Source organism: Rhinatrema bivittatum, chromosome 2 (genome assembly GCF_901001135.1).
Source record: "Rhinatrema bivittatum chromosome 2, aRhiBiv1.1, whole genome shotgun sequence".
Lineage (NCBI taxonomy): Eukaryota > Metazoa > Chordata > Amphibia > Gymnophiona > Rhinatrematidae > Rhinatrema > Rhinatrema bivittatum.
The window spans coordinates 194,539,692-194,559,687 of NC_042616.1; the positions used below are offsets into that span (position 1 = coordinate 194,539,692).

A 19,996-nucleotide genomic window follows, 5' to 3' on the forward strand; every position below is an offset into this window, starting at 1 on the left:
GGGGTGGACTGTTAGCATCAGGACTGCTCTTACAGATCCTATTTCTTTGTTTCTCTGCATCTGGCTGTTTCTGATTCTGACTTCCCCGATTTAGACCCGGCCTGATTCCTTACCTTGCATTTGTCTGCTGCTTGCTCTAATCCTTGTTTGTCTCCTGGTTCTGAACAGACTTTGTCTGCCTGACCACATCTCTGCCTTATGATTCTGTACTGTGCTTTGGTCCCAGAGTCCACTCAGCAAATACCATAAGGAAAGGAAATGTAAAAAGAACCTTTTTCAGCAATAAATGATTAAAATCATATATGAGAGAGAGAGAGAGAGTTTTTAAGGCCTTCAGAATGGTCAACTATTTATATGCCAAGGAGGGTTTCTTTAAATTGCAAGTCCTTAAACGACTCAGACCACTCTTACACTTCCATGATTTCCGTTCAGTATTCCAAGCAATCATTTTCTCTAAAATCGATTATTGCAATTCTCTGCTAATCGGCCTTCCAGCTAACACCTTTAAACCCCTTCAAATGTTGCAAAACGCCTCAGCCAGGATTCTGACTAAGACCAACAAGAGAGACCATATTACCCCCATCTTAAGGAACCTACATTGGCTCCCAATCAAGTACAGAATCTTATACAAAACACTGACGATCATTCATAAAACCATCCACAAGCTCACTCCACTGGAACTCAACATTCCACTTCAACCACATCTACCAACCAGACCGACAAGAACAGCGTACAAAAACACGCTCCTAATACCATACATCAAAACCTCTCGAAACAAACGAGCCATGTCCGCAGGAGGCCCTGCACAATGGAACTCTCTACCACCAGAACTCAGGGCAGAACAATGCCCAATCAACTTTAAAAAGAGACTAAAAACCTGGCTATTTGAGCAAGCTTTCCAATTATGACTTCCTCGACAATCACCACACTAGCCAACAGGCCAAATTACAGCATATTCCATTCATGCCATTTGTACAATTTAACAAACCCTTCTCTACAGCAGCTCACTTCAAAGTTTTCTTAATTCCAGTATGTACATAGAACCTTCAGTAAGACTAAACATGGTTCCTCTTTCTTGTTTCTTTTCATGACCCTTATAATATAATTTATGCGCCCTTTAATACAATATGGGGCGGATTTTAAGAGCCCTGCGCGCCGGTGCGCCTATGTTCAATAGGCCTACCGGCACGCGCAGAGCCCCGGGACTTGCGTAAGTCCCGGGGTTTTCCGAGGGGGGCGTGTCGGGGCGTGTCAAGGGCGGGGCCGAGTGGTGCGCCGTTTTCGGGGCGGGACGCGGCGTTTCGGGGGCGGGCCCGGGGGCGTGGTTTCGGCCCGGGGCGGTCTGGGGGCGTGGCCGCGCCCTCCGGAACCGCCCCCGGGTTGCGTCTAGGCACGCCAGCGGCCCGCTGGCGCGCGGGGATTTACTTCTCCCTCTGGGAGGCGTAAATCCCCCAACAAAGGTAGGGGGGGGTTTAGACAGGGCCGGGGGGGTGGGTTAGGTAGAGGAAGGGAGGGGAAGGTGAGGGGAGGGCGTTAGCGAATTCCCTCCGAAATCGGAGCGGCCTTGGAGGGAACGGCGGGAGGCTGCGCGGCTCGGCGCGCGCCGGCTACACGGAATAGGCAGCCTTGCGCGCGCCGATCCAGGATTTTAGCGGCTACGCGCGTATCTACTAAAATCCCGCGTACTTTTGTTTGCGCCTGGAGCGCCAACAAAAGTACACGAGCGCACCGTTTTTGAAAATCTACCCCTATGTGTTTGTCCCCTTTCTATTGTAATCCAAGTTTTATGCCCTGTTCTATGTAATTGCATTCTTACATGCCTGTTCTCTGAGTTACAATGTAAACCGAGATGATATGTAAATTGTACATGAATCCCGGTATATAAAAATGTTAAAATATATCACTATAGGTGGGGGCCAGCTAATAACTCAAGGTGAGGTTTTGGTCATAGTTTAGGGTTTAGGTGCTAGTTTGACATGCAGAGTGAGACATATGAACAGCACAGTACACCTTAGTGAAGATTGGAAGTCATTTGGAATGAGGAAATTCTCACAAAAATGAGATTTCTACAATGCTCTCTTGCCCTAGTTTGATGGACTCTATAACAGGGTACTAACAAGCTAGGGCAAGAGAACATCTTTGTGAGACATTCCTCACTCTAAATGCTGTCCAATCTTCATTGAGGTGCATTGTGCTGTTCGTATGTGGGCTTCAGGGAGTAGCTGGTCAGTCCTAGAAACTTGACCTACACTTCCAGCTAGTAACCATCTTGTTTCCTGTATTCACATACATAATTTCCAGGTTTCCAGTCAGCAGATTACCTGAGCTTGGTTCTAGTTCTTCAGTCCCCTTATAGGAGTCCTGCTTTCAGAGCTCATCTCATTGTATTGACTCCAGCATATTCCTTTCTTAGCTGATCTGCTTACTCATCTGGTCTTCCAGTTTGCTTATGCTTCTTACTGAATTCCTGCTAAGTCCTAGTTTGAGACCTATTACCTAAGAACTGCTGGCCACTAGCACCAGAGGGCTTTTGGAGGCAGAAGATGTCCTGCTGCTGTTCCAATTGGAACCCATCTGACTTGCCTTGCCAGTGTACCAAGCACTCCGGCTTCAGGAGTCACACTTCCAGACTATGTTGTCATACTCCTCCCTCATCCCCATTTCCAAGAGCCCCCTTTCTATTAAAAGAGGCCCACCTCCTGTGAATTTATTCCTTAAAGATTTCTATCATACTTCTATCATCCTCCTTTTCCTCAGTGTATATATGTTTAAATCTTTAAGTCTGTCCTATATGCTTTATTATTTATTTATTTTTATTTATACGTCTTTTATATGATGTCATTATGATGACCCTGACATTATGATGACCCTGACATTTTAGTGGCTTCCCTCTGGACTGTCTCTATTCAAGTTTATACCTTTTGGAAAGTATGGTCTCCAGAACTGTATTCCAAATGAAGTCTCACTGGAGACTTATACAGAGGCACCATCACCTCCCCTTTCCTGCTAGCTATTCCTCTCCCTATACACCCAAGCATATTTCTGGTTTTTTTGCTGTCGCCTTAGCTACCTGTTTGGCCAACTTAATATCATTAGATATGGTTACTCCCAGATCCGACTCCTGTTCTAAGCACAAAAAAACTTCACCCCTTATACCAAAAGTAGGCAACTCCAGTCCTGTGTGCCATAAACAGGTCTGGTTTTCAGGATATCCATAATGAAGGTAGTGCATGTAAATCTATTTCATGTATATTCATTGCAGATATCCTGAAAATCAGACCCAACTGATGCACTGGAGTTGCCTATCCCTGCTCTTTAATGTACTTTTCCTTTGGATTTTTGCAACTCAAATGATGACACAGCATTTTTTAGCATTAAATGTTGGCTTCCAGACTCAAGACCATTCCTCAAACTTCACTAGTGTCCTCCTCATGTTTTCCACTCCTTCCAGGGTGCAGACTTTTGGACTCATCCTCAAAAAGGGAAACCTTTTCTAATAGAACTTTCACAATATTGCTTATGACAATGCTAAACTGTACTTTGTTTTTTTATTATAAATGTGTATGTTTTTATGTAAGCTGCTACGAAGCTGGGATTATATAGCACATAAATGGTTTAAATCAGTGGTTCTCAACCCTGTCCTGGGGACCCCCCCAGCCAGTCGGGTTTTCAGGATATCCACAATGAATATGCATGGGAGAACATTTGCATGTTATGGAGGTAGTGCATGCAAATTTTCTCTCATGCATATTCATTGTGGATATCTTGAAAACCCGACTGGCTGGGGGGGTCCCCAGGACAAGGTTGAGAACCACTGGTTTAAATAAATAAATAAAGCTGAACTGAGGAACAATCCCTGTGACACTGATAACAAATGCCCTATTCCCCTCTTTTAATTGGCACAAGCTCCTTTTACCATTACACTTTGTCATCTCTCACTCGTTTTTAACCCAGTCAGTCACTTTAAAGTGCACACCTAGTAAAATCAGTATGTTGATAAAACCTACTTCTGTAAAACCATGCAGCCTTGGATCTTGTAATCAATTGTATTCCAGAAAATGTACTATCCTCTCTTTTAGCAGTGATTCCATTAATTTACTCACCACTGAAGTCAGAAAATCAGACTGTAGTTTTCAGACTCCCCCTTACTTCCATTTTTGAGAAGAGGAACCATCTTTGCCTTTCTCTAGTCCTTTGAAACTGTGGCGTCCGTCGCTGCTCGACGCCCTCACTCCGCCCTCTTTACCTCTGTGGCGACTCCCTCCGGGTCTGATAGACGGCTGGCTGCCGCGGCGTCTCCATGCCGTCTCCCTCCGGCGTCCCCAGACCGGCTCGACGTTGCAGATCCGCCATGTTGCCTGAAGACCTAGGGCGCGCGCGCGCTCTGATTGAAGTACCAGCAAGGGCGCGAACCTCAGGGGTGTCCCCCTGAGATGACGTCATCCACTTCCAATATTCAAAGGTCTCTATTTTGCTAACAAACTGAGTTAGCAAGGGACTCGCTTTGGCTGTCCAAAGCTACTCTGCCTCCTCGGACTTACCAGAGGTACCCGCTCCTCGGGGGCCTCGCTCTTTTTCATTACTTTCAGATTACAGATAGGAACCAATACTCGCTCCACGAGGGCCCATGTTCCTGAACACTCTGAAGATTCCCTACTGCCTGGAAGCTATCACTGCTACAAACAATTGTGAGTTACCATCGCTCTCTCAGAGCTTTCCCCCGGAACCAGGCACTCGCTCCTCGAGGGCCTAAACCTTTCCAGCTCCTGAGCTAACTTGAGACCTTATGTGAGTTTTATCATCTAGTTCTGTTCATGAACTCTGTCTACTCTGCCTACTCACTTTTTACAGTTTCTCAACAGCTCAGCCATCCTGGATCGTTGTTCCAGTACCTGAGGGACTACAGCCCTGCCGGGCATATCAGCTCACTACTGCCACCTCTGGTGGTTTCAAAAACCTGTCTAATAAAAGAACTATCTGTGTCTGTCTCCATACTCAAGCCTAGCCGGTAGTCCCTCTCGGGATATCCTCCCGGGGACGTTGTCATCTGCCACCGGCCCAGGGATCCACCCACAACTATATCAGATTCATTACAGATTGCTACTCCTTAGTAAGACGATATCTGAGACACTATATGATTGCTGACCCCTCCTCTTTTAGGAGCCATTCATATCTTGTTGCTCCGCCCATCAGGCATCAGATCTACATCAGATTGCTAACTATGCAGTCTAACTAACAGCAGATTTATTACAGAAACCAGTCCAGTCCTTTGAAGTAGAGCTGCCAGAATGTCCATAAGTTCCCTTAAAAACTTCAGATGTATCCTGTTTAGCTCCATCACTTTATCTACTTTTAGTTTTGCTAATTCCTTGAGAACGCAATCTTCAGAAACCTTTTTTGAAGTGTAGCTCACTTCCATTCCTATTTGTGGCAGTTTTCTGTGGTCCAACTCCAAGCCCATCCTCAGTGAATACTGAAGAAAAATATTGTTATGCAATTCTCAGCCTCTCCAAATTCCTCCCTTCACTTTTGAGTTTTACAATCCCATTTTTGTGTTTCCTTCTGTCACTAACATATCTAAAAAGATCTTACCCACTGTTTTACTGTATGCCCTTCTTTGACAGGTGGACTGCCATCTCTGCACCGCAGTCCTTGGCTTACCATTCCATGGTACATGAAGCCAAAATGCTCTCATCGACACCATCTATGCAGCCATTCATTCATCTCCATATATGAATTTCCCTGCCGAGGCCTTTATCCTTGAATGCAGTTGATTAAGGAGAAAATGGCCTGTGCACTGATCTACTCTAGCCTCTATCCCAGAGCCATGAAGTCAATTTTGATACACTTGGTGAGGTACCTAACAGTATTATTCATGCCAAAGTGGATGAACAGCATTAGATGGCAATCAGTAGGCTTGATGAGTCTCGGCAATGTCTCTGTAATATTTCAGATCTTGGCACATGGCAGACAGCACAGCTCCTAGGACAAAATGTCTGCCTTCATTCCCCTCAGAGGAATGAACCTCCTTCCAAACATTATATAAGGCAGCCTCATGCAGGCCTTATTTCTCAGTGCTGTGAGATGGAAAGTAGCACTAGAAGTAGGTGAGGAGTGTCATTCAGTGTGCATGCTTCTAGCTGTGTTTGCGGTGGTAGGAGGTAATATTCAGACCCCATATTTACTCATGTGTAAACTTTTGATATTTGCCCCATTAAGGAATAGTATCCTAGGAGCTGTTGTCTCAGGAAATTGTAGCCTAAATCCAATCATGAGGCAAGTAATGAACACAAAGAAACTTGATAGTAGTTGAAGAGTACATGTGGGGCTAATAAAGGAGTTATATTTTCTATTTTATTTTAGATCTATATACCACCTTCCTCTCCCAAAAAAGTTAACTTACAAAAAGAAGTTTCTCTCTTGAAAAAGAAAATGCAGAGCAGACAGCTGGAAGCTGTCAAAAGACCAGAAGGCTTTCAGTGAGAGCCAGCAATTTAACTGGATCAGTCCCAAATAAAACAAAAGCTACCACTTATATGGGGATATCCGTATAAGCAATGTACACAGGTGAGGCAAGTCTACTGCTAGATGTAGCAGCCTGAATAAGTTACAATAACAAAGGGTGTCTGGTTGTGGCACAGGTTTTAAGTAAACCTGTATATAAGATGCCTGTAATACTGTCTGGAAGACCTTGCTGTTGCAGAGCTGAATTGTGTTGCTGTTTGTGAAGAAACAGGCTATATGAGAAAATAAAATAATTTTTTGCCTGCAAGTGTTTAGCTGTGGAGCTGTTTCTGATAATCTGACAATGGTCCAGAACAGGCTATAAGCAGTGTCATGTCGCAAGCGCCCATCACATTTAGTAGACTAACAATGCCATAGAATATATGCCTGAGATTTCACATTATGTCCTCTTACTGAGAGTTTTGGATATATCTTCTCAGCCAACATTTCATGGTCTGTAGTACTTGGCTGAAATGTCTCAAGAATGAATCCTGATCTATTCTGCCAACTACAGCCACAGTATTTCGAAAAGATCCAAAGGCAAGAAAATGTAAGGAGCTCAATTATTTCATGAGTCAATATATAGCATGAGACTTGACTGTCTAAGGACAAATATCATCTGGATCAGAATGTGCAGGGCTGTTGATCAGTAGAGGAAATGACATGGTCCATCAATCGATTGGAAACCAAAGCAATTTGATTTGCTCTTGTAAATTGTGTCTATCTCCTCAAAAGTGTCCCATGGTTATTTTCACTTTCGAATAATAGAAGGACTAGGGGGCATTCCATGAAGTTAGCAAGTAGCACATTTAAGACTAATCGGAGAAAATTCTTTTTCACTCAACGCACAATAAAGCTCTGGAATTTGTTGCCAGAGGATGTGGTTAGTGCAGTTAGTGTAGCTGGGTGTTACGCTCCTGCCCGCAAAGAGCATGGGCAGGCTCTTACCTTTTCACAGCCACAGCCAGTCGGGCTGCTGATGCTGCTTGGTTTCTCCCTGAATCAGCTGGGGCTGTCCTCGCAGCTGTTCCTGCCTTCTCCCGACGTGCTGCTGCGATCCCGGGCCCTTTAGTCAGCAGGCCGTCTCTGCTGGTGCCTGCTACAGCCCGGGTCCTTGCCTGGCTGGGAAGCCGTCCCTGCCAGTGCCTGCAGCCTGCTACAGCTCTCTACTCTGCCTGCAGTCTTACCTCTCATCCTGGGGCTGTCTTCACGGCATGGAGCCGTTCCTGCAGTCAGCCCTTCTCCTGCTTCAGTCCTTGCTGCTCTCTGTTCTCCCTGCCGGTGTCTGCAGCCAGCCTTACCTCTCTCTGCTACTTCCTGCTTCTGTCCTTGCAGCTGGGAGCTGCTCCACTGACCTGCCTTCACCCAGCTCCAGCCCAGGGCTGCTCCACTGCTTCCCTGGCCTTCCATGTGGCTGAGGACGCCACCAGCTTCCAGCTCTTCTCTCCAGCCTCCTAGGGTGCGAGCACGCATCTCTCTGCTCTTCTTCAAGGACCAGCCAGGTGTGGCCCCCTGCTGACCCCTCCCTGGGCGTTGTCCACCTCAGCCCTACTAAAGGGCTCAGCTTTCAGTCTGCCTTTGCCTTCTCAAGGAGTTGGTCACTCCTGAGATCCTTCGCTCCAGGAAGTCGTCCGTGTTCTAGCACTTCTGCAAGGTCCTGTGTTTCTTGTTACCTGTCGGAGCTCCTCATCCAGTCCTGATGTCTGCTTGCCGTTCCAGTCCCAAGGTCTGTCTTTTGATCCAGTACTTGTGTTCCAGTCCTGATGTTCCTGCTGTTTCAGATGTCCATGTTCCAGCCCTGAGATGTGTCTCCTGTTCCAGTATCCGTGTTCCAGTCCTGTTGTTCCTGCTGTTCCAGATGTCCTTGTTCCAGCACTGAGGTCTGTCTTAATCCTTGTTCCTGATCCTGATGCTTTAACCTGCCTTGTGCTGCCAGGAGTGCAGTGTATCCTTGCCTTGTGCTGCCAGGAGTGCAGCGTATCCTTGCCTTGTGCTGCCAGGAGTGCAGCGAACCTGCTTCCTCTTTCCTGTGCTCTCCCGCTCTCTGCGTGGTCCGCGACCAGCCTTCCAGGGCTGAGTAGGGCGCGCATGAGGCAGGGTGGTCTGTGACTCAGTCCCGCGGGTGGTCTGAGTAGGGCGCCCTGAGGGACGGTGCCCATGTCTTCCTTCAGCCCTCGTTCTTGATTCCACCTCTGTACACCTCATTCCTTAGTCCACGTCTTTGCCTGAGTCCACGTCTAGGATCCTGCACCTTGTTCCTGAGTCCACGTCTATGCCTGAGTCTACGTCGTTCCTGAGTCTCGTCTGAATCCATGTTCCAGTCTTCGCTGCCCTGGCCTCCATCCAGCCTGCCGCTTCGTGCCGTACCCTGCGGCAGGTCCGAAAGGGCTAGGAACGGTCGGAGGACTGTTCACAAGACCAACATTGCGTTGTTGGGTCTTCCGAAGCGTGCAAGTCCGGAGGAGGGCCTGTCTTCCAGGCTTCACTACAGCTTGCCTCCGTCCAGCCCATGTTCGGGCATGCCACGCCTCCCGCGGCACCTCTTCAGAGCCCTCTGGGGTCGAGCCGTGGCCCAAGGACACACATCACCCAGGAGTGGGATCGCTCTCCTAGCGTTCCGTAACACTGGGTTCAAAAAAGGTTTGGATAAGTTCTTGGAGGAGAAGTCCATTAATGGCTATTAATCAATTTTACTTAGGGAATAGCCACTGCTATTAATTGCATCAGTAGCATGGGATCTTCTTAGTGTTTGGGTAATTGCCAGGTTATTGTGGCCTGGTTTTGGCCTCTGTTGGAAACAGGATGCTGGGCTTGATGGACCCTTGCTCTGACACAGCATGGCAATTTCTTATGTTCTTATGTCTACTAAAACACATATGCATGAGAATACATCACTAACAGTAGAAGGGAGAACAACTGGAGTCCACCTTTCAGACTGGGATCACGTACTGGCCTCGGAGGGAACTTTTCTTCTGCCCCCCGCACCTTCCCCTCCCTAAGCCGCCCCCCAGCCCTATCTAACCCCCCCCCCCAATACCTTTGTTGAAGAAGTTATGCCTGTCTCCTGGCAGGCGTAACTTACGCATGCCGGCCAACGGCCAGCACGCGATCCCGAGCACAGTGGCAAATGGCCGCTGTGCCTGGAGGCTCATGCCATGCCCCCTCACCGCCCCTGGACTGCCCAGGACCGCCCATGCCCTACCCCTTTTTGCAAGCCCCGGGACATAAACGCGTCCTGGGGCTTGTGCACGCCACCGAGCCTATGCAAGATAGGCTCGGTGCACGCAGAGGCAGCTTGGGGCAGCTTTTCGGGGGTTACGCGCACATCTTACGCGCATAACCCTTTGAAAATCTACCCCATAGTTTCCCATTGAAAATTATCCAACCAAAACTACCTATACAGAATTATACCTGATAACATGTATTCCTTGGAGGAGAGGAGGTGCAGGGGAGATATAAGGCCTTCAGATACCTGAAAGATTTTAATGATGCACAATTGAGAAACCTTTTCCATTGGAAAGAAATCAGTAGAATGAGGGGTCATGTAATGAAACTCCAGGGAGGACTCAGAACCAACGTCTTGAAATATTTCTTCAAGGAGAGGGTGGTGGATGCCTGGAATGCCCTTCTGGAGGAGGTGGTGAAGATGAAAACAGTGAAAGATTTCAAAGGGGCATGGGATAAACACTGTAGATCCCTAAAGGCTTGAGGATTAAAATGAGGAAAAGAGTGAATGGGGTTAATTTGCTGATGTGGCGGGTACTATCATTAACCAATAAGTCTTCATACTTTTGATGCAACTCCATTATTGCTCTCTGCTTTAACGGCGGGGGAAAAGAGGAAAAGGGGAATTAGATTCAGACAGCAACTGAAAGGACATTGGATTTTATGGTCTGGGAAAACAAATAAGCATGGGGGGGGGGGGAAACAAATAAGCATGGGGGTAACTTGCTGATGTGGCTGTTAATACCCTTAACCAACAAGCCTGATACTTTGGATGCAACTCCAACATTGCTCTCTGCTTCAACGGCAAGAGATAACGGGGAATTGAACTCAGACAGCAACCAACAAGGGCCCTGACTTTGACGGTTTGGGAAACTAAGTAAGGGGGTGACCTGTATGGCACGGTAGATGCTACCATAAGCTTGCTGGCCAGACTGGATGGACCATTTGGTCCTTTTCTGCTGTCCTTTTCAATGTTTCTTTGTTTCTATAATTTGGGCGCAGAAATTTTCTGAGAAAATTTACATGTATATTTCTGAAAATGCAAAAGTATATGCTCAAGTGCAAACCTGTCCCCAACTCTATCCCCAGGTATGCCTCTGCTTATTGTGGGTAAACTTATGAGCATATACGCTATGAGCACACAAGTTTACTTGCATAGCAGGCAGGAAATGTTTTTAACATGTCATTTCCATGAGTAAAGCACAGTTTTTACTCATGAAAATGGCTTTCATAATTACCTCCTAAATGTGCACTAACAATGCAATAATATCAGTACTCAAGCCCCAAAGCATAGTACACTGTATAATAAATATGTCTTGGATACAAATGTTGGACAGAGATTATTACACAATTCTGCAATATCATTAAAAGGGCTGCTATTGTAACCTGGAGGTTTCTTTTATCTGCATTCCTCTCCTTTATAAAAGCAGAATGTTACAGAAAGAAAATAGAAATACCTAAAGCTCTCAGTTTGCCTAGATCTATTATGTGAATGAGAGATTAAACAAAACTTCCTACTCTAAAGATACTTGAGCAAAGATTTCCACTTAACAGAACATGCTCCATGGTCATTATAATATTCAGTTACACTGACGTCTATACTGTTAAGATACTATTCATGAGATTCCAATTACAGTAAATCTCAATGGTAAAAGCACTTTCATTATAGCATGCACTTCATTATAGCGAGGGACAAAATACATCTCTCCCGAGGACTAAATTTTAATGAGCGTGAAGATTAATTGGAGTGTGGGTGCCAACCTGCTGGATAGTCTCAAAATACAGATCTTTTTTTCCTTCTTCCAAGCAATGCTTCCCACTCAAGTTGTAACAGATTTCACATTCATAGCTTAAACAACCAATTTAACAGCACATTGGAAAACCAAATTTTACAAGCTTCAAGATTTCTGACCTTAAAAGTAGTATTAATAAGCACTAATCTTTTTAATTTAAAAAAAAATAAAACAGTAATAAATGTTAAGATATGTCGATTTGAATAGTTTATGTTTGGTATGAGTCAGGTGTACACTGTGTTCCCAAAGAAAACAGAGAAACCTTTAGAAAGAATACCAATGTGAAGCATGCAGAGAAGAGTACACGTTTTCAGGATTCACTGTATAATAGGAATAAATGCAAACTCCTGAATTTTTCCTTTCATACCTCTCCATATTCCCTATCCCCTCTCCACCATGGCACTGGAATATAAACACCTCTGACTGGGAGGTTAAAGGGTGGCCTTATCTGGAATTCATTTTTAAGGATCGCTCCACCCAGGAACTAGCCCAACCAGTTCGCCGTGAGAATCATGAGAAAACCCATGTATATTTGCTGAATTTCAATGTGAACTTGCTAACTCCAAAATATCTGCTCTGGATCTGCCTGTTGTGTATATTTACAGATTTGTTACTTTAATTTATTTCCCCCCATGAACATAGGCTCAGGGCCTAAAACAGTTTCATGGAAATCCACACTTTTTGCAAACTAATTATTTTCCAAACTAATTTGGACAGCTTGCAAAAATGTTTGCAGGTTTATTGAATTAGTTCACAGACTTTTTTTTATGTAATTCCCACATCTTTAGCAATAGTGCTGCAGATTGCTGCTTGGGGTATTTCTCGCAAGTGAAACTTCCAAAAGTGGGTTTAAAAATGCAATGCTATTGATGAATTAGTCCCTAGCCAAATATGTGCTATGACCGAAAAAGGCTTCTCTATGTACAGAAAGTTCAACGTGTGCCTTTATAAACCATTTGCTATGCCTTTGCACAGTGTGCACTAGTGAAAAAAAATTAGTAAAATATAAAATAAGGTCACATGATATACTCGAGAACACAAAGAAAATTAATAGTGACATTTGATAACATGTGACAGCATTCACTGACATACTTATACATATTTTAGTCCAGATGAGAAAAGATGTTCTTCTCCTGAAACTCATATAACTGGTAAGACATCTGAGTATACAGAAGTACAAACCTGTATCAATAGCACAAAAGTCAAACTAAAGCAGTAGTATCTCCTACTGCATAATATATAAAATTAACTTTATTATTATTAATGAAAATCCTTGACTTACCCTGGCATTGGTCCTATCCCAGCAAGACCATAAACTTGGCGTGGATTTAAAAGATATTGAAATTTTCTGTATATTCTGCAAAGATGAAAAAGATAAAGAAAAGGTAGTAATTCTATACTTTTTTTTAAATTTACATTTTATTAAGCTATTTAACCATATAATACCTATGGTAATAAAACTAAAAAAATCTAAAAATAATCATATCTCAACAATTCTCATCTCACATAATTAAGCCCCCATTTGTTTAGAGCTGCTAATTCAAAGCAATATAAAAAAAATCCCACATAAAATAACATTAACCCTGATCTATTACCCTTCTCTATACACTTTAATCTCTTCAATCAATGTAAAGAAGATTTATCACTTATAAAGATTTCCAAATGCATAGCATCGACAAAAATAAACTTATTGCCTTGGTAGGTTACAATACATTTGCAAGGAAATTTTAAAAAGAATGTTGCCCCCAAAGGCAATTGTAAGAATAGTTTTCTCTTCTTTTGCATCTCCTTAGAAACATTTGAAAATACCATTACTTTCTGACCACAGAATGGAACTTCTTTAAACTTAAAATACTGTTTGAATAAGATCGCTGTATCACTATAAAAAAAAAAAAAAGAAAAAAAAGAAACAATCAATGTTGGATCTAGAGGCAATCACATCTTTAGATGTTTATAAGAATAAAGCTAGATCTGTGCTAGAGAAAGAAGCCAGCACATCATCAGCTCCTTCCTGAGGGGCCAGAACTATCTGTTTATCAGGAATATAACAACAATTGGACAGTGAAAATACTTTTGTCAGGAAGAAATTGGAGGGCTTCAGTAGCATATCTTTTAAACAAATTCCCTGATATTAAACAAGTATATGGAAAGTTTAACAAGTGCAAGTTATTAGCTCTTAATTTATTTTCCAACATTTTACATTTAAAGTGTAATGAAAGATTATCTTTAATTCCCACTGATATCGTGGACTGCAATTTTGTAGTTACATCTTGTTGGGTGCCCAATTGAACTTCCATCAGATTCATCCTGACATCCAAGTCAGAGGATTTTTTAGAGGCATCTGCTGTATAATTACATCGCTGAGTAAATGCCAAAGTTAAATTTGTTTCTATGCGGGTAACTATTTTCCATAAGTCTTTTAGGAAAATATCTCCAGACCTAACCATAATATTAGAACCACCCCCTTGACACAGGTGGGGCGGTGGTTCTGGAATGGGAATCCCAGCAGAAGTCCTTCCATTATGCAAAAATAAATTGGGTTCAAATAGTTCCAGGGTTTTTTAATTTCTGAAGAGATTGTGGATTAGGAGAGGGGAGAGGTATCCAAAGGCTTAAGGAGATGTCAAGTTCGTTACTCAGATCGATCTGCAGTGATGAACTAGGCCAATAAATAGGAAGATCCATAGCCTCTCTAGTTGGAGTAGACATCTGGGGAGAGGCAGTGATCTTTGCTTTTCTTTTCCTTCCTAGTCTCACATGGGAAAAAATGGCATAAGGGGCATGAAGCTTAGGCATGCCATGCTGGTGACTACTCGTAAGTCATCCGGTGCTTGGATGAAGTCAGCAGCAGGTGGCTACAATGTTCCCTGTGTGGTTCTCCTCTCCTGGGGTTTCCAGATCAGGTGGAATGTAGGAGCAGACCTTACTCCAGTCACAGGATGCTGCTTTTAAGGCCCCCGATGCTTGAATGACATCAGCACCAGGTGACCACAATGTGCCCTGTGCAGTTCTTCTCTCCCAGTGTCTCCAGATCATGCAGAAAGTAGGAGCAGCCCTCAGTGATGCCATACATTATTTTAATGATTTTTTGTAGATTTTTCAGAAAAAATAATAAATAGCTGGGGATGTCACTAAGAAGAAAGTGCTATAATAAACATAGGGAGGATAACTTTAAAAGAAATTGAGTGCAAGCCCATTTCTGTGCGCATATGGGCAAAATAAATACATTTCAATATAATCCTAGAGTTCTGTTTTCAAATGTAAAATATCTGACCAGTCCCATTGAAAATCCCACATCAAACAACTCTATTAATTGCAATACAATTGCTCAATTCTTTAAGGAAAAAACTTTAAACATAATAAAAAACATAGCTCCCAGAATTCTAACCAAATTGTACTACCAAGTAACCATAAGGACCATTTAACCTCCTTTGACACAGTTTCATCCCTTGAAATCGAAGGTATAGTAAAAAAAATGAACCCAGCTAGCCACCCAGCTCACCATATCTCAACAAAACTATCAAAAACAATCCCCAATATGGTCTCTAAACCTATTGCCGATATAATTAACCTGTCTATAACCGAAGCTAATGTCCCACACATTTTGAAATCTGCAATAGTAAAACCAATCACAAAAAAACCACAAGCCAACTCAAATGATCTTTCAAACCTAAGACCCATTTCTAATTTACCTTGTATATCAAAGTAATTAACAATCAACTAATAGATTATCTCGAAAAACATAGTACCCTGTACCCAGCACAACATGTTTAGAAAGTATTTTAGTATAGAGAGCCTTCTAACTTCACTTCAAGATATCATCCTAAGAGGTACTGATAACAGCCAATCTTACCTCCTGATCTTACTAGTAATCTCAGCAGCCTTTGGTAGTTAATCATAATATTCTCCTTGATAGACTACATGAAATAGGCATTAAGGACTCAAATGGTATAACTCTTACCTAAAAAATAGATCATTCAAAGTAAAATTTCTTGATAATGAATCACATCCTATTGATCTCAACTATGGAGTACCCCAAGGATCCTCTCTGTCCTCAACACTTTTTAATATCTATATGCTCCCATTATGCAGAATTCTATCAGGCCTCGGTCCAATACACTTTATCTATGCTTACGATGTTCAGATTTTAATACCGATCCAAAAATCTATTGACCAAACTCTTAAGCTCTGGGATATATACCAATCCGCCATTGAAAAGGTATTAACCCAAATGAATCTTTCCCTAAATACTAAAAAACTGAAATCCTTTGCATCTGTCCTAAACTAAGCAAGACAAAAGAGCTTGAAATTCAAGAAGCGGCCAAAAATTACCCCATCTCCCTAGAAGTACGAGATCTAGGGATTCTAATAGATTGCAAATTCTCTATCCTGTGTTAATGGCAGCCGATGGCAAATGGCCGTCGGCTGCCAGTAATCAAAATGGCAGCCGATGGACCTTTGCCGTTACTATGTCACAGGAGCTACGACTGCCATTGGTCGGCCCCAGTGACATAGTAAGGGCAAAGGGCCGTCGGCGCCATTTTGATTACTGGCAGCCGACGGCCCAAGTCCAGGATATCACTCCCGGACCACTCCTGGACCCCCGCTGGACCACCAGGGACTTTTGGCAGGTCTTGGGGGGGGTCAGGAGGGGGGGTTGTAGTAAATTAATTTGGAAGGTCTTGGGGGGGTTGTTAATTAATTTAAAGGGTTGGGATGGGGGTTTTTTAGGGGGGAGTTCCCAGAGAAAAATAAAAGTTTTCTGATCTGGGGAGTGGACCGAAATGGCCCTCCCCAGACCCGAAAACAAAATGGGGAGAAAAGAAAATGTTATGCACTCCCCTAATTTGCTCCATAAGACGCACAGTTGCCTGGGGATAGAGCCTGTTTAGCACACTTTTTTTTTTTTAATTTTCCCCCTCTGAATCCTAGGTGCGTCTTATCGAGCGAAAAATACGGTACTAGATCAACCGAAACAGGGATGTTGCCAATACCTTCCCCCAAATTTGCACATCTAAATAATGTAAGGGAAAGAGCTATCTCTATTGCTGTACCCCAACTATGGAACTCTGTTCCACAGGAATTCCGATTAGAAGCAGACATCAAATTATTTAAAAAGGGAATTAAAACTTGGCTTTTTAAACAGGCCTTCCAAGAGCTGTTAACATAATGTTTTCAAACTTCTGATTTTATACCAGGTAATGTATATATTTTTTTGATTTTATTATCTCTACTCTTACTATCCTGCCTCTCTAATTATTTAAATTTTAATTATTTAGCCTACTATTTTAGTTTACTATTTTAATTATTTTCAATTTGAAACTATGTAACTATGTCCCTTCTCTTTGGAATTGCAAATATTTCTAAATGAATATTTGCTAACTACTGTAAACCGATTTGATATGCTTGCATGAAAAGTCGGTATATAAAAATTATTAAATAGATAAATAAATAAATGCATATGAATTTTATATCATACGTGCACAGCTGCATGTGCAATATAAAATATGCATAACATTTGCATGCACATTGCGCATGTAGTTTGCGCATCCGTTTGCTCATGGTTTCTCATTTGCACACAACTTTGTGCATGAACTTCCAGTTCTTCAGAGGTAGGCTCATTCTGCGATGCCACCACCAGCCCGCCAGACAAATTTCACCACCAGGGATGTTACCTGCCTGGTGTCCCTGGTGATGAAACATGTGAGGATGCTGTTCCCCATCCAGGGAGGCGGAACCTCTGTGAAAACAAGAAGGCCTGCAGCAAACTTTTAACCACAGAGCATCAGACCTGCCCGCAAAAATGCCAAGGCCAGGATCCCTCCCCCCCCCCCCCCCCCCCCCCCCCCCCCCCCCGGACCCCACTTACCTGATCTGGTCAGGATTTGCCGGCTTCAGCCTAGGTCCTAGGCCAAAGACTCAGCCTTACATAGGCTGAGGACATGGTAGGTTGCTGTGACATCGACCTACTCAAAACTGAGGCTTAGGCCTGACCCAGAGGTCAGGTCCTGATGATTTGGCCTCAGCCAAAGCCGGAGCCTGGACCCAGGCCCAATGCTGTGACATGACACAGTTTCCAGGTTGTATCGCGGCATCGGGCCTTGGTCCGGGTCTTGGCCTGGTGCTAAGGTCAAAGACGAGGAACCCAATGTCATTGGCCTGGAAGATCCCAATGATGGTCAGTCTCCAGCGTCCCCATCAGCTGACATCCCTGACGGTCCTGCCGATGTCAATGGTTAGAGTTTACATATGAGCGGTTCTGTGGTCCTGCAATGCCGATTCCACCAATGCCAATGCCGATGGCTTGGTCTTCTTTGATCCGAAGAGCTGCTGCATCTTATTGAGACAAAGGTAACATCCTTTTGGGGTCATCTGGGTGCATTTGCAAAAACCCCGGACATCATGCGATGGAAAAGAATACATTCATTTTGAGGGTCAATTATCAACATGGTCCTCAGGCACCAAGGGCATCACTTGAACTTGAAAGTGACCATGATGGGATGAAATAAATGGGAAGCAAGATCCAAAATCAATGGTGATGGGCATCAAAGGCAGGCAGGCACCAAAATACTGCTGCCACATAGAATCGACCGCAAAGGGAAACTTACCAATAAACTTTGAAAAACCCTTACTAGGAACACTATGGGGAGGACTGAGATGAACCCAGCATCGAACGCCGGTGAAGAAAATCATGTTAAACGAAAGAATGAAAAGTTTCCCTAAAGAAACCAAAAAAGCAAAAAGTGAGCTCACAAACTGTGATGCTGCAGCCCCGCTAAAAAAGAGAAACTAAAGAGGGACCCCACATGGACACATGATATAAGGCATGTTGGGCACGCTCAATGTGGTAAGTCAAAGTTCTAGAAACTTTGACATGTTTTCCATGTCAAGGCGCCATCTGATGATATCAACCATGTATGAGGACTACCATCATGCTTGTCCTCAGAGAATCCTTAAGCACCCGCACACCAAACGTATTCCAGCTAGTCATCAGAGATTGTCTACAACATGAAGCTGGTTCAGACCTGTTAATTTCATCAGCTATTTCCAGGACAACAGATTGGTAGGGTAGAAGAAGCTACAGAGAACCATCACAAACTCTTAGCTTGATATGTTGTAAGAAACAACCAACATGGAAGTTATTAAGAGATAGATAGTAAGAAAAAAGGGTGATGTTCCATATGGAAAGAAAAACATTATTGAATGACAAAAGGGCCTAGCCTAAAATATAAATCATCCAGGATCCTAATGAATAGGTATTCATCCACCCATGCAATACTTTACTAACATTCAATGTATACTTTTATAGTGGAATAACAGCAGGTTCCAAGGCATCAAGAACAGATATAGATCCCATCCAGGTTTTTCCCATACTGCAAATTCTAGGGAGAAACACTGGACCAGATCCTAAAGTCCCTGAGCAGATGGATCTAGCTGTTATCCCAAAATACAGGTGTATCTCAGATTTTAAGAGAATATCCGCATGTATGGTAGTAAAAACAAATGTGTATATATATATATATATATATATATATATATATATATATATATATATATATATATATATATATATTTATATGCTATCTATTTAAATAATACAGAGCAAGTTAGAACAAAGCATACCAAAGATTTTGAAGTTATTATTTTGACAAAGAGGAATAGTACACTTGTTTGCAACACACTTGTTATTTGGGGACAAAGTTAAACACTTAACAGTGAATATAGCATGTGCAAAAGTTTTGACATCCTTTTAGATGATCATTATTACTATTTTTTAAGTTATTATAATAGGCTCAAAAATTTAATTAGGTCTTCAGTTTGTCAGGTGAAGACAATTCCATGGTTGAATAAATACTCTGACCCTTTTAAACTCTCAGGTTATGATTCTTCTGTCTGCTTTCAACAATAATGGGTTCCTCTAAGTAGCTGTCTGAGCATTTGAAAATGACACTGTAATTCACTCTTATAAACTAGGGGACTGCTATTAAAAAATCTTTGAATGCCTCCAGGTAGCAATTCCAAATTTGTAAAGCAGTGGGTCATATGTAAGTAAATATTACACATATACATAATTGTCCCCAATAGCCCTCTTTTGGAATGTTTTGATGTACATGGCATTATTGCAATGCATGTGCTATTTTGGGTATGTATTATTTCCCCTCTGTTTTTTGCCTACATATTTATTGCTATGTTTTCTGCTTATTTTTTAGAATTCCTATTCAATAATTTATGTGGATGGAATCCTTATTACATGTTTGCTGTCCCTCCCGATGCAGCCCAGGCAAAACAGGGTTCCTTGTTGGAGACTAATTATTCAATAAATTCTGCCTTGTACACACTCTGAAGGCAATTCTTGCTTATTTAAAACATCCAATTTGTGTCTATCTGTACCATCAATAATACACTTGTTATGACACACCTGATATTTGTCTAGTGTGTTTACTCATCGCGCCACATTACTTGTGTGTTTAACT

General features: G+C 42.9%; 1 protein-coding gene across 1 annotated transcript in view; it reads right to left on the bottom strand.

The window, feature by feature from the left end:
* Window positions 1–19,996, bottom strand: part of LOC115084307 (diacylglycerol kinase beta-like) — a 450,875-nt gene that overhangs the window by 26,439 nt on the left and 404,440 nt on the right. Inside the window, exon 7 of the mRNA XM_029589000.1 lies at window positions 12,805–12,879. Coding sequence (XP_029444860.1) covers window positions 12,805–12,879 — 75 coding nt within the window. The remainder of the gene's footprint in view (window positions 1–12,804; window positions 12,880–19,996) is intronic.